The 13929-nt window shown below is 44.3% G+C and overlaps 1 protein-coding gene across 2 annotated transcripts in view; it reads right to left on the bottom strand.

Moving 5' to 3' along the window:
• The window catches only part of PDK3 (pyruvate dehydrogenase kinase 3), a 76270-nt gene that overhangs the window by 29242 nt on the left and 33099 nt on the right, over nt 1-13929 (bottom strand). The window contains exons 1-3 of one of the 2 annotated variants that reach the window (XM_054973991.1): nt 13150-13169; nt 12645-12786; nt 7360-7431 (exon numbers count right to left, since the gene is read on the bottom strand). In XM_054973991.1, the coding sequence (XP_054829966.1) occupies nt 7360-7431; nt 12645-12754 (182 nt within the window). In that variant the 5' untranslated portion in view covers nt 12755-12786; nt 13150-13169. Of the gene's footprint in view, nt 1-7359; nt 7432-12644; nt 12787-13149; nt 13170-13929 lie in introns of those variants that run through there. The other variant, XM_054973990.1, reaches the window with a different exon arrangement.

The following is a 13929-nucleotide window of genomic DNA, read 5'->3' as shown; positions in this document are numbered from 1 at the left end:
AAGAAGGTGCCCCCAGCCACTCTCCATTGTTTCCTATGGAGAAAACATTTCCAAGCAGACTCTCAGGCAGAAACACTCCCAAATGCAAGAGGAAGCCCGACAGAACCAAACTGAAACAAGGGAATGGATAGAATCCCCCAGAACCACAATGAATGAAGAGAACCAATATCAAACAAAAGAATCATGACAAAACAGAGAATTCTATCCAAACCAAAATGAAGCAAGAGACACTTAGACCAACTGAACCAGTGTCATGCACAGAAGCCTGGCAGACAAGGAAAGCTCCTGCATGGATTGGCCACTCACTACCCCTCCCACCTGCCTCTGCATTATTTCCCTCTCCCTCCTTCCGCTCCCCTCTTAGAAAAAAAGTAAGAGAAACCCAGGAAAGAGCCAACCAGAGGCTGAAGCCACGTTTCCTGGATTTATCCAGTGTTGAATCTGGGTTCCCAGATCAGATCAGGGCTCTCTGATTTGATTTGGGAAAGTTGGATGGGTGAAAATCTGTTTCCCCCCCCGAATCCCAGATCTGGGTTGGATACCCCTAGTCGCCACCCTCCTAAGAGAACGAGCTGTAAGCTGTAACCCTGTGGTGTGGTGATGGAGAGTGCCCTCAAGTCAAAGTTGATTTATGGCAACCCCTGATGGGGTTTTCATGGCAGGAGACTTTCAGAAGTGGTTTGCCATTGCCTGCCTCTGCAACCCTAGTCTTCGTTGGAGGTCTCCTACCCAGTTACTAATCAAGGCTGACTCTGCTTAGCTTCTGAAATCTGATTAGATCAGGCTCACCTGGGCTATCCAGGTCAGGGCAACTCTGTGGTAAGCAACCCCAACGTACTACTTATTCTCTAGGTCTCTGACTCAATCCTAAGGATTCTGCCCTCAGACAAACCCGAGACTGGCCAGCCAAACAAAGCCCCTGGATCTTCACTGGAAGAGAAGGGTTGTGAGCCACAGTTTAAAAAGGGAAGATTGATACATTTTCCTTCAGACAGGAATAATGCTTTCTTGGATAAGGGCATACGCTAAATTAGGCTTTTTTATTTGGGGCTTTTTAGTTAGGATTTTGTGATCAGGACAAGGTAGAAACCTTGTTTTAAGGAATTAAACAAGCACCCTGTAAAAGGCCTGCCCCAAACCTAACTTTTCTGGTATTGGTTCTGAGGCCAGATTCTCTGAAAATTTAAAAGAGTAGGAGCCTGTCAGTTGTGATAAAGGGATACAAAGTAATCTTAAATGCTGAGGAGCAATGTCTGGAAAAAAAGCATTAATTTCTCCTCTCAGGGTCTGTGTTGTCAATTTAGGCTCAGATTTAACAAATTAACTCCCAGTGGAAGAAACCTGTGGGGATAGAGTGTAAGCCAGCTGTACATTTATTCCTTTACCTCAGAAGTCTCCTCTCAGGTCTCCCTCCTTCTCCTTCCCCAGTCATATCAGGGCTATGGCACATGTAAAACCACTGACAGCACAAACTGTTGTGACAACCAGGTGCTGTCACAATCCCCTCTGGGGTTTCCAATCCCCTCACCTTATAGGCTAAGGAAATAAAACCTATGATATCGAAACTCTAGTTCCTAAGGAGGCCTGTCTAAAAGACACAAACATGCAATCTGTCTTCCTGAATGACTTGAGCTCTACCCATATACAAGCTCAGGGTCCTTCTTATGAGCAAATAATGCCATTCTCTTTCTCATGCATTCTTAGGAAAGCAGGACCATTTCCTCAGAATTATGGAAGGATGAGTTTACTTTGGAAATAAATGCTGGGTCTGTGCAGCACAACCTTAATAGAAAACTCAGAGATCCCTGTCTACTGATAGAGTCTGAAGCCTAGAAACCCTATGGGCTGACATTATTGATACCAAGAAAGCAGTTTTAAAGGAAAGTTTCTTAAGATGACAAATGGCCATGAGTTCAAAGGGAGTCCTGAAGAGAGCCCTCAGCACTGTGTTTAAGCTCCAAGTAGAGAATCTATGAACTACTGGGGGAAGGAGGATGTTCAGAGGATGCTACTCCCCAGATGGATTTCTTGACACTAGGGTGGCTACAAATCCCCTGCCCCTTCTTGGGCTCACACTATGGCTGAGAGTGCCACAACATGGCATGTTTTATCTAACCCAGATTGAAGATACATAAGAAGCTTTCTAATTTGTGCCCTAAATGGGTTAATTGCCCTCTCTTCACACAAAGATTGAAAAAACTGACATGTATTGATATAAATTCTACTGGTGGAGGACCTCCTGGAGGTGCATAAGACTGAGATTACCTAATGAGAGTAGCCTCTTTCTCTCTAAACTGCTGCTGCTCAACTTCCATGATGTTAGTTTTAACATTTCTGGTTGTAGATGGAAGAGGGGTTCCTAGGACAGCAGGTCCTTCCTATCAGAAGACTCCAAGGGTCCTTGAATGACCAGCTCATCAAGTCTTTAAACAGGCCAGAAGAGGACAAAATGGTGCAATCAGGACCAATTCTGCTTGAAAGAAAGAAAGAAAAAAAGAAAGAAAGAAAGAAAGAAAGAACGAACGAACGAACTTTCAGGACCTAATGATTTGTTGGCAGTGTGAACAGATTTACACTTGCTTATCAAAATATCTGCAAACCATGTGGAATACTTCTGGGGTCAACATCCATTCTCACTGATCTAACCACGTCTGCTGAGCCAATCCATGGTGATAATGTCCCTGCTATATGTATTGCCTTGATGGACACCTGGTGAAACTCTGCCCAGGTCATGATTAGAATGCTTCCACATGAAGAGCCTGATTTCATGTTGTGGTCATATTGTCTTTTCTCTTCAAGAGTTCTTGAAACAAAGAGCCCAGGCAGATTGCCCTGAATTCCAGCAGTTGATGCTCCATTTGGATTCTGGGTAACACCATGCTCCCTGTGCCATCTGTCCCTGGGAATGTGCTCCTCAGTCCAGCAAACTGGCATCTGTGGTAACCAGCCTCCAGGATGGTTCCCTTAGGGGACAGCCCATCTTAAGTCTGACTCCGAATAGCCACCACTGGAAATCCCACTGAAGACAACTTTGGAGAGAATGACTAGGTGTTGGTGGCTTGTTATCTCAGTCTGATATGAGAAAAGGGCATATTGAAGGGGCCTCAAGTGGAAACTTGTCCCAAGGAATTATATCTTGGCAGAATACTTACATAACATACCCACGAGCCTTGCCAGTGTTATCACATCTTTCAGAGGTTTCTAGCAGATCTCTTGAATCATTTCTTGGATCCTGAGTTGTTGCTCTTGAGACCGAAAAACTTTGTCTTGCTGGGTATCTACGGAGACCCACCCCCAAAATGGACTATGCACCATACAGGGAACCAGGCAACTTTTCTCCTTGTTGATCACCATGCCATGAATCTGGAGATGGGTAATGCTATGTTCCAAGTTCCTCAGCCGCTGCTAAAAGGAGGGAGATCTGATGAGGGTGTCATTCAGGTAAGGGAATATGAATATCCTGTGTGTCTGCAGCAGCTCTATTAGGAAAGCCAGAACCTTTGTGAAGACTCAGGGGCTTTCTTCTGCCTGAATGACAGGATCAGTTCAGGAAGTGTCATCCTGTGTAGACAAACTGAAGAAATCTCCTGTGAAACTTGAGAATTGGGGTGTGGAGGTATGCTTCTGTCAGGACCACCAATGCCAGAAAATTCCCCCTGCAATTATTGATCTGAAAGTTTCCATCCTGAATTTTCTCTCCCCCCCCCCACCTGTGGATCAGCCATTTCAGATCCAGGATACTGTAGAAGTTTCTGGGTTTTTTCCCCAAGGCTATGAAGAGAATAGACCCCAGATGTCTTTTGGTCCTTTGAGACTGGTTCTATTGCTCCTATTGCCAGAAGGTGTTCTATAGCTGAGGACAAGAGGTGATGTTTATTTCGGCAGCGGTGTTTTGGGACCTGAATGAATCAGTTTGGCAGAAAGGCATACGCTTTCGTAACCATGTCTGTTACTCACTGATCACTAATAAAGAGTTTCCAATTGCAGGGGAAAGATTGTAGATGTCTGCCTGTGGGCTCTGGAGGCGCCAGCACTCATGGTGTCAGGCAGAGGAATTTTTCTTTCTTCCTTCGTGCTGAGAGAAGGCCTTATGAAAGGTACAGCCTGAGTTACTCATCTACTTGTGCTGCTGCCATTTTCCATTACTGGATTTGAAGGACCTGAAACTGATGGTTGGTTGGGACTTATAAAAGTGGAACCTCTTCTTCAGTTTACTTTCTTTCCTGTATGTCAGCAGCACCATTTTCTTATCCTTTTCGTCTACAGGTTTATGCCATCTTCAAAAGTCTTGCTCACTTGAACATCAAAGCTTCAGCCAAGGCCTCAAACTTTTGGGAGACAGGGCTAAAAGCCAAGCTACAAGTGACGCCTGACACGAGGTGGAGACATGTCAGGTTCCCAAAAGTTTTTATGGGAAGTCTAGGCATCTTTTATAACTACTGCTGACAGCTCAGTTCCTTCCCAGCCACTGGGGGCTGGAGTTTACCAAAGGAATTCATATAGTTAACAACATAAAATTCATCCAACTTGCAGAGTTGGAGGGAGAGTGCTTGCATAGAGATTGCTAGTATTTACAACAAACGTTAATTACAAGCAAAGCCTGCTGGTGGCGGGGTACAGGGAGCTCACCTTCTGCTGGCCCAAGGAAGCCCCTGGGAGTTGCCACTGCTCCAAGCTTCCTTACGCTGTTTCGTGGGCGGCTGGCAAAGCTGCTGGCAGCCGGAACAGTTGGGAGCGCTCCCGCCAGTGGCAACACAGGAAGCTTCACGCGCCTCACACACCCTGCGCCTGCTTCACCAGCTCACGGCAGCACACCCCTTCCAGCCTCTGGGGCTCCCCTCCTGCCCTGTCTCAGACTGGAGAGCCATGTGAGATCCTGTAGGAGGTGGGGAGACTCAAAAAGCTTCCTGTGCCTCACACGTCCTCAGCTCTCTCCCCGCCCTCGGTTCTCTTCCTGTGCCTCACACACCCTTGGCTCTCTCCTTCAGCTCCCCAGCAACTCTCCTGCCGCTGCCACCAGTGGGAGCGCTCCCAACTGTCCCAGCTGCCAGCAGCTTTGCCAGCTGCTGCCGAAACGGTAACGGTGCAGGAAGTTTCCCGTGTCTTGCACACCCCATTCCTGCTTCGCCCAACGAGAGGGGGGGCGTCCAGAAAGCCAGGCACTGGCGGAGAGAGGCAGGCAGGTGGGCAGCAGGAGAGGTGCTGGGGAGCCAAACGAGAGAGCCAAGGGCGTGCAAGGTGCTTGAAGAGAGCCAAGGGCGGGGAGAGAGCTGAGGGAGTGTGAGGCACGGGAAGCTTCCTGAGACAAGCTGCCTCACCTCCTGCCTGATCTCATATGGCTCTCCGGTCCAAGACAGAGCAGGAGGGGGAGTCGCAGAGGCCGAAAGGGGTGCGCTGCTGCCGGCGGGTGAAGCAGGTGTGGGGTGTGCGAAGCATGGGAAGCTTCTTGCACTGCGGAAGGTGGGAGAGCTCCCAACTGTCCTGGCTGCTGGCAGCTTTGCCAACCACTGGGAAAACAGCACAAGGAGGCTTGGAGCAGTGGCAACTACCAGGGGCTCCCTTGGGCTGGCAGAAGGTGAGCTCCCTGCACCAAACTGCCAATGGGCTTTGCTTGTAATAAACATTTGCTGTAAATACTAGCAATCTCTATGCAGGCACTCTCCCTCCAACTCTGCAAGTTGGACGGGTTTTATGTTAACTATGTGAATTCCTTTGGTAAACTCCAACCCCCAGTGGCTGAGAAGGAGCTGAGCTGTCAGTGGTAGTCAGAAAAGACGCCTACACTTCCCATCAAAACTTTCGGGAACATGACACATGTCCACCTCATGTCAGGCGTCACCTGTGTGCAGTGCCATCTCAGGCCCTTTCTTACCCTTCTGTGCTTTGGGGGCTTAAGGCCTTTCCCCATCCTTTCTGTGCCTTGCATCAAGGGAGGGGGGAACTCTGGCCTATTTCAGGCACAAAGGTGGGCTTATCTGGCCCAGGTGCAAGAGAAGAGTGCCTCTGCCAGTTCATGTGGAGGTGAGGCACAGGTAACAGGGCTCTTATAGGTACTTTCACAGCCATACACTCCTTTGTCCCAGACAGGAGCAGGAGCAAAAAGGCTCTTTGCCGCCCTGTAGCAAATTGGAGGGCATAGGCCTTGCCTTTGTTCAAGGTCCAACTTCCTCGGCTCAGGTGGGAAGGAAGAGGATACAGCCTCCTTGCCAGCTCCAGACTAGAGTGGGGCAAAACTGACAGGGTTCCTATCATTGACACTCCTGTTGTCCTCACCAGGAATAAAAGCAACTAGGAAGCTCCTCCTAAGCATGGAGTCCCTGCAGCCTTTCCCTCTTCCCCCTGTTGGCAACCGCTGAGAGGGATGGGTTCAATTTCTTTGGAGGCAAGCATGCCTCTACCTCTGCCTCTAACTGAGAGCCAGTTTGGTGTAGTGGTTAAGAGCGCAGGACTCTAATCTGGAAGCCAGCTGGGTGATCTTGGGTCAGTCTCTAGCTCTCTCAGCCCCACCCACCTCACAGGGTGTTCTGCTGTGGGGATAATAATAGCATACTTTGTAAACCACTCTGAGTGGATGTTAAATCACCCTGAAGGGCGGTATGTAAATCTAATATTATTATTATTACCACCTTGGGAAGTGAAACACTGAAACCCTCTCTGACAGAAACAGAGAGGAAGAAGAGTAACAAAAAGGCTGTGGAGAAAAAGAGTCACCATGCTATCTGACAAGCCGAGCTGGTAACTATCTGCCTGCAAGCCAAAGAGGGCTGGGTGATCAAGGGAAAAAACCCTCCCATCTGGAGTCACCAAAAAAGCAATCCTGACTGCCTCCAGGGAGGAGCTTTGTCTCATTAGTGAAGACTGCCCCACCACCCTCAACCACCAGAGAAGCCTAGTTCCCCATAAGCATAATCTAAATGCTTAGAAGGCTAAAAGTGTCATATAAAACTATTACAAAATTCTTACGATAGATTCTTGAGGCTGCAAGCTAACAACTTAACATGCCAAATGTGCTTGATAACTCTTCTAAACAAACAGGTATAGCACATGAACACGGAAATCTCCCAAGTATCAGTGCATTGTTTAGACTAGCCCTGAGATGTTCAGGACTTAGCGCATAACTCCCTGTCTACACACACGCACACACATCCTTACACTATTTTAGGTCTGAGTGAAAAACAGAGAATACTTGTATGTTCCTTAGTTAGGAAACTAGCAGTCTTTTTAGTTTAAGGGAAACGTAAAATCATTTACCAATTTAAAATATTCAGGCTAAGCCCAGATAATTTTGTGAGCTAAGTTATGGCAACAGATTAATAAATTGCTTCCACAATTTTAACTTAAAAAAACCCAATCACTTACTTATCTAGAATATGTGGATCTTCAGGGGTTTTATTTTCATACTCTAAAAGCTCAATAAAGCTCTGCATATACCTAAAATAGACAGGAAGAGAACATTTCACAGAATTATTCAACGAAAAGCCATGGAAAAATATGTGAGTTTTCCAAAGAAACATGGTAAGAGATTTTGTTTGTCCATTAATTTAAAAATGGTCCTGAACTTCTTAGTCTTTGGACTAAGGCTGTACCCACACAGCAACAATTCTCTGATTTGGATTTATTGCTTCTGGAAATGCAAAAGCACTCAAGAGTAGCAATGAAGTGTCCACATGGAAGTTTCCTCCATGATTTCCTTGGTCAGCCCTTATGCCTCTACTATCAATATTTTTAAAAAGCCAGCAAATGGTCCTCAGCCACCACCAGAGAACCATTTGCTGGCTTTTAAAAATATCAGTAGTTATATCGCTTTAGCATTATAAGGCTACAGCAGCTACCAATTATTTTAAAAGCTGGCAAAAAGTCCAGCAGTGGCATATGGGGTAGGAGAATGTGGTGGCTGCAAGTGGATGAGGGCAGTAAAACAGGGTTGTACTTACCCGTAACTGTTGTTCATCTAGGTCTTCATGCAAGCACACATTGGGGACTGCTCCTGAGCAGGCCAGTCGCTCAGAACAGGACTCTCTAGCTTTCAGGATACTGAGGAGGAAACTCCTCCCACCCTGGGCTACTCCAGAGCAGTTTTTCACACCGAAAAACTGTCATGTGACACGGAGAGGTTGCCCCTCTTCTTCCCTCAGTTCTCCTGTGCCACCATGAACCCTCCCAATCAACTTACTGTAGACAGCTCACAGCGGAGCAGAAGGGAATATGCGCATACATAATGACCTAAATGAGCAACAGTTACAGGTAAGTGCAACCCTGTTTTCAGTGCAGTCCCACATTAGGAGAATAGCAAGCTATTCACCAAAACAGGTGTGGTGATACTCTCACACAAAGAGATTTAGGACTGCTTTACCCACTGCTGCTTCTCTTCTAGAGTTAACATCCATTGCATAATGCTTGATGAAAGTATCCACTGAAGACCATATCGCTGCTCAACAGATGTCCACCAGCGGCACCCCATAAAGGAACACCAGTGGAAGTTGCCTGTGCTCTTGTTAAATTGGAAAGCAGAGTAAACAGACAAGGAACTTGAACAAACTTATTACACATTTTAACAGCAAGTACCACTCTGTAAAGATCAGGCCCATTTACCCTTAATATCTTGGTCAGTGTCACTGAACTTTGGTTCATCTGTAAGTTCTTGAAGGCTTGGCTCTGGCCTAGCTTGAGAACAAATGTGCTGGCCTATAAATTTCCAGCACCTGTGGACCTCTACCAGTTCTCAAGGGAAGCGACCTGGATGAACCGGGCTCTCAGCTTCCTTAGCTGTATTCTTTAATTTTACACAGCTAGCATTACCAATTAACCAGGTGTGCCCTGACTGGCTCTTAGCTTCATAGTGTGACAGGGCAGAAAAGATGGCTCCCTGTTATACACTGTTCCCTTCTCTTAGGCATTATTCCTTTACCGTCATGTGAGAGGGAAGATTGCTTCCATTCCTGTTACCAACAAGATGCCTTGACTTACTTGGCATAAAAATGGACTCCTTTGCTAAACCTAATGGTGAGAACTTGTCAGTAGGGGTGTGCGCTTTGGGTATCCAATTTAGGAAAAATGCCTGAATCGGATCTGATCTGTAAAAATTCGGAATTCCTGAATCAAAGCTTCCTGAAGCATTCGGATTGCTTCGGGGCCCGGGGCTGGCTTCAGTTGGCAGGCAGGTAAACCCAAATCTTTTGGGGATGCACACCCCTACTTGTAAGTCAAGAAGCTATGTCAGAGACGCTAAGATAGCAAGTTTTTAAGTGTTTAGACAGATAATTCTAGCTAGCAATAGTGTTAATTTGTTTTAACTTGCCTATTGCCTAAAGAGTGCTTCATGCTTTGCCAATACTCTCTGCAACTTGTATTTAATAAACTAAAAGATGTTTTATTTCAGCCTGTGCCTGTAGTTACTTGTTGCTTGCAGGTACAACCTCAGAACGGCCCGAGACTGAAAAGTCTCACAATTAAAATGAACAGGCACGTTCCTTTTGCCTAAAGAGTCTGGTATGGTTGTGGGTCAGCACCTAGAACAGGAGCTTTTGGGTGCCTTGTTTGTGTACACACTCATCTAGATATTGTCTGAGAGGACCAAGCTTTGCCTTTATTGGGGCCAGAATCGCAAACAAAAAAAATGCAGATTCCTTCCAAAAGGGTTGTGTTCTTTTTTTTTTTAATTTTATTGGTGAGTGGAAAAAAAGAAAGATTTCCAAGTTTAGTACATATAATCCCATTTTTCCCCCTTACTCTATCCCCCACCCTTTTCCTCCCCCCTCCCTTTCGACTTCCAACAGCTTTCCAACCCTTAACCCTTCTTATTACTTAAATCTATTTCATTTATCTTATCCTACCACCTATAAATCATAATACCTCTTACTCTAAGCGCATTCTAATTCTTTTACATAAACTCTATCAAATATACTGTCAATATGGTGTATATCATATACCACTCAATGTAGCATAACACAATGTAGCTCTATCAGATATACTATCAATATAGTATATATTATAAAACATATATTGTATGCTATGCCACCAATGTAGCACAGCACACAACATAATATAACACAATAACATAGTATAGTATAAAATCTGATCCACTAACCCATCATAATGTATTATATATAATATACCACATTAATATATGTTTAACTATTCTCATTGTCCCATGTATTCTAAGTAAAATCCCCCTAAGTATTATACTAGCAAAAGGGTTGTGTTCTGTCCATATAAAATAAAAAAAACCTCTCTTTACATTCAAAATGTGTAACATATGTTAATGTGAAGTTGTCAGGTTAGGAAAAAATACAAGAAGGGTTTTGTTTTGAGACCCATTAAATCTAGACACTACCTTCCGCAGGAATTGCAAAATAGTACACATCAACATTTTGTGAGGATGCACCTGTAGGAAGTGGGGGGAATCCACTCTTAATGCTTGGAGCTCACTAACTTTTCTGACTGATGTAATAGCTAGCAGGAAGGCCACTTTAGAGGAGAGGCAAAGGGCATGTAGAGCTGTGAAAAAGAGAGCCCATTTTTCTGAACAGGCACTAGAAAGAAAAAAAAGGAAAAACTAAGAGTTGACTTTTGTGTGAAGGCAAATAAAATATACAACTGGGAGACCCACAAGGACATGTCAGGGTCATCTTATTTTTGTTCCCTTTTACCATTTCTTGAAAGCCCCTATAGCCCCTCCTCTTTCGCCTGCTTCCTTCTCTCTTTCCAACCCATCTGCCAACCTTATCTGCCTATCTTTACCCTTCTGTCCTTCACTCTCCCTGGGAAAACTCTACACATGCTGGTCACTGGACTGGTGGCCTAACTGTGTGGTGGGGAATATGCAAAGCCTTGTGGGAGGCACTTTACTTTCACTATTTCCAACACTTATGGACCACTTTCACTATATCCTCTTTCCCTTCTCCAGGCAAACTCAACATCTTTTCCTTTCCACCCACAAACCAACCAAGCAACTTTTACCTGCCTCCCTCTCATCTTCAGCTATATTTATTATTTATTTCATTTATACCCCTCTTGTCCCCCAGTGGGGACCCAATACAGCTTATGTTTTCTCAAGAACATGTGAGATAGTTTAGGCTAATAGTGTGTGATGGGCCCAAGGCCACCCAATGAGGAATGGGGATTCAAACCTTGGTCTCCTAGAACCTAGCCTGATACTCTAATCACTACACCACACTGGCTTTAGCAGAGTGGCTGCACTCTAGTAACAAGCAGCCAGGCCTGGGTTAGGACCTGGATGAGTCATGCAAGTTGGGTGAGAGCAAGTAGCCCACTGGTTGCTGACAGGCTTGGCCTTGATTCCTACTTCAAAGGCCCAAACATCCCTGAAAAGAAGACTTGCCCCCTTCCACTACCTTTTACTGCTAGAAACCAAAGCTTGAAGCCCGGCAATACTGTTGTGGTTTCCTAGCAATACTCACAGCCAGGGGTCATTTCGTAGAAAAAAAGCTGGAGGAACTCATTAGCATAACTAATTTGCATATGCCATGCCCCTTGACATCACTGGGAATGTGTCATTAGCATAGCTCATTTGCATATGCCACACACCCCTGACATCACCTATCCTGGCTGTTTTGGACCCAATCCTGGCCATTCAGGGTCGAAATGTGGCCCAAAATGAGAAAAAGGGGATGAAAATGGCTGAAAAGGGGCCCAAAATGGTCAGGATCGGGCTGCTGTTGAGCGGGAGAGTGATCCATCACCCATCAGAGGCCCGATCCAGGCCATTTCAGCCCCAATACAGGCCAAAAAGGGCCCAAAATGGCTGAGAGTCAAGTGGGCGGGGCCACCTGACATGAGACCTCTTTAGGGAACTGCCGGAACTGCGTACCTGTGCGTTCTCCTTCAAAATGAGCCCTGCACAACAACCACTGAGAAGGCATTTGTTTCTTAAAGTTACAGGCATTGCTTCTATTATTTGATTTTTTTTCAGATTGTTCTGCAAACCTGGGGCTTTTCTCATGTTTATAGAAAGCTCTGTCTTGTATGTTCATGGTCCCAATCATTGGATTTAAGTATCCACTGATGGGCCATGTTGAGAAGTAGATATACTGATGATGAATTATGTAATGAAGTTTGCTAGCAACGTAAGCGGGATCAGGGATTAACTGATATAGATGGTGCACTAATCTGTGTAAACTCCTTACTTCTGTGTAAACTCCTTACTTCAAAGTTTGGTGGACAAGAGAGAAATTGTAGCTGCTTAGTGGGAAGGGGAAAACTCAAGAATTCTCTGCCATGGACTATGATTTTTAATAAGTAATTTACTGCTGTGCCTCAGCATTTCTCAGCTGTAAAATGGGATGAAAGTATTGTATAAGTAATGCTTCCCCTTTCCCTGTCCTTATCCTACCCACTCAGGCATGAAGTGTTCCTAGTTTCAGCTATGAAAAACTGATGCATAGTCTACAGTTGGAAGGACAATAGAGCTGGAACAAGGGAGTGCATAAGGAAAAGGATGGGAAGCGAAGCTATATCTGTAACAGAGAATTTCTTTATTAATTGGTTTGATAATGAATGTTGGTATTTGAAAAAGTGTATTCGGTATCAGCATAGGAAAAGAGAAAAAGCTACTATAGTTGTCCAAGCTGCAAAACATCCTTGCTTGTCTAATTCACAGATTCATAACAATTCCCTTTACCTACCAGCTCTGGACTAGCTTAACTGAAGGTCTATTCAGCAGGTTGTCAGGCAATAAATTTACTTCTCTCATGGTATTAGCAAGCCGCACAGGAAGTTCTTTTCGCAGAAACATATATGATGTTTTCTCACATGCATTATCACGCCCTACGGAAAGAAAAAACAACAGAGGTTTTACTTTTGTTTACAGTACTTCTATTTACCCACAAATGTGGGCTTGGGGCAGTTTACAATACGTGCAAAACAATAAACACAAAAACCAAGACAAGAACAATTTTTAAAAATACATATGCACCATTTGAACGTAAGAGTAAAATCAGCAATAAACAGTTACTTATCTACTAAATCTGCATTCAATCAAGTAATTGGGAATTAAATGTTAAGCATACATGTAACATTTCACATATACTGTATGTGATCTGGAACTCCACATGGTGCTTCCTGTCCATTATGCGATCGCACTAATCAGTCTACTAATATAATTTTATATTTGAGCACATCTGGCATTACCTTAAGATGAACAAGATTTGTCATTTGCTGCATTCCAAGTGGGATTCTAATGTCCCTCTGTAAAAAAAAAAATTGCCACTGGGAAAAAAAAGGAAATGATGGTTTCCCATAAGGGGTGCTCAATTTCTATGGGCTGTTCCACTGTTTCCATATAATTTTACTGTTTACATGCGTGATGGACAGTTTCTCTGACTGTGATATCCAGAGCTTCCTTTTCCAATCTATTCAGTCTTCAGCAAATGCCTAAAAATAAAGACTGAGTTAATGGGATTGAACTGAATCCTGACATGATAGGAGCAATGATGGCAAATATATCCTCTATAATCCATGGAATGGGAAAATTTTTGTTGTTTGCGGAGTCTTGCCACTCCAGATAGCTGGTCTGTAGCTTAACAGAACTCTTGGATTTGTAGGCTGTGTCAAAAATATGGTTTATAACAGGTTCCTGCTATACAGTCATTATCTTTTTGTGGAGGAAGAAGAGGTGACAATTCATTACTAGATACTTACAGTGCAATCCTAAACTGAGTTATTCGTCTATGATTTCAATGGGCTTAGACTTCTTAGGATTGCACTGTTAAGGAACAAAAAGTAATACAAACTATAAAGCTATACCCTGAAAAACTACAAAATACTGCTGCTTAATGGAGGAATAGTTAACCAGTCCTAGACTGTTGTGGCTCCTGCAGAACATGCTTGATATTTATGTCAAATGTTGATTTTAATCTTAATGGCCTAGATATTGCATATATTAATTTGAGATCTGTTATATAGACCCTG

The sequence above is a fragment of the Eublepharis macularius genome, chromosome 3, assembly GCF_028583425.1.
Source record: "Eublepharis macularius isolate TG4126 chromosome 3, MPM_Emac_v1.0, whole genome shotgun sequence".
Taxonomy (NCBI): Eukaryota; Metazoa; Chordata; class Lepidosauria; order Squamata; family Eublepharidae; genus Eublepharis; species Eublepharis macularius.
The sequence above is the reverse complement of the archived record's forward strand: the minus strand, read 5'-3'. Positions and strand labels throughout refer to the sequence as shown.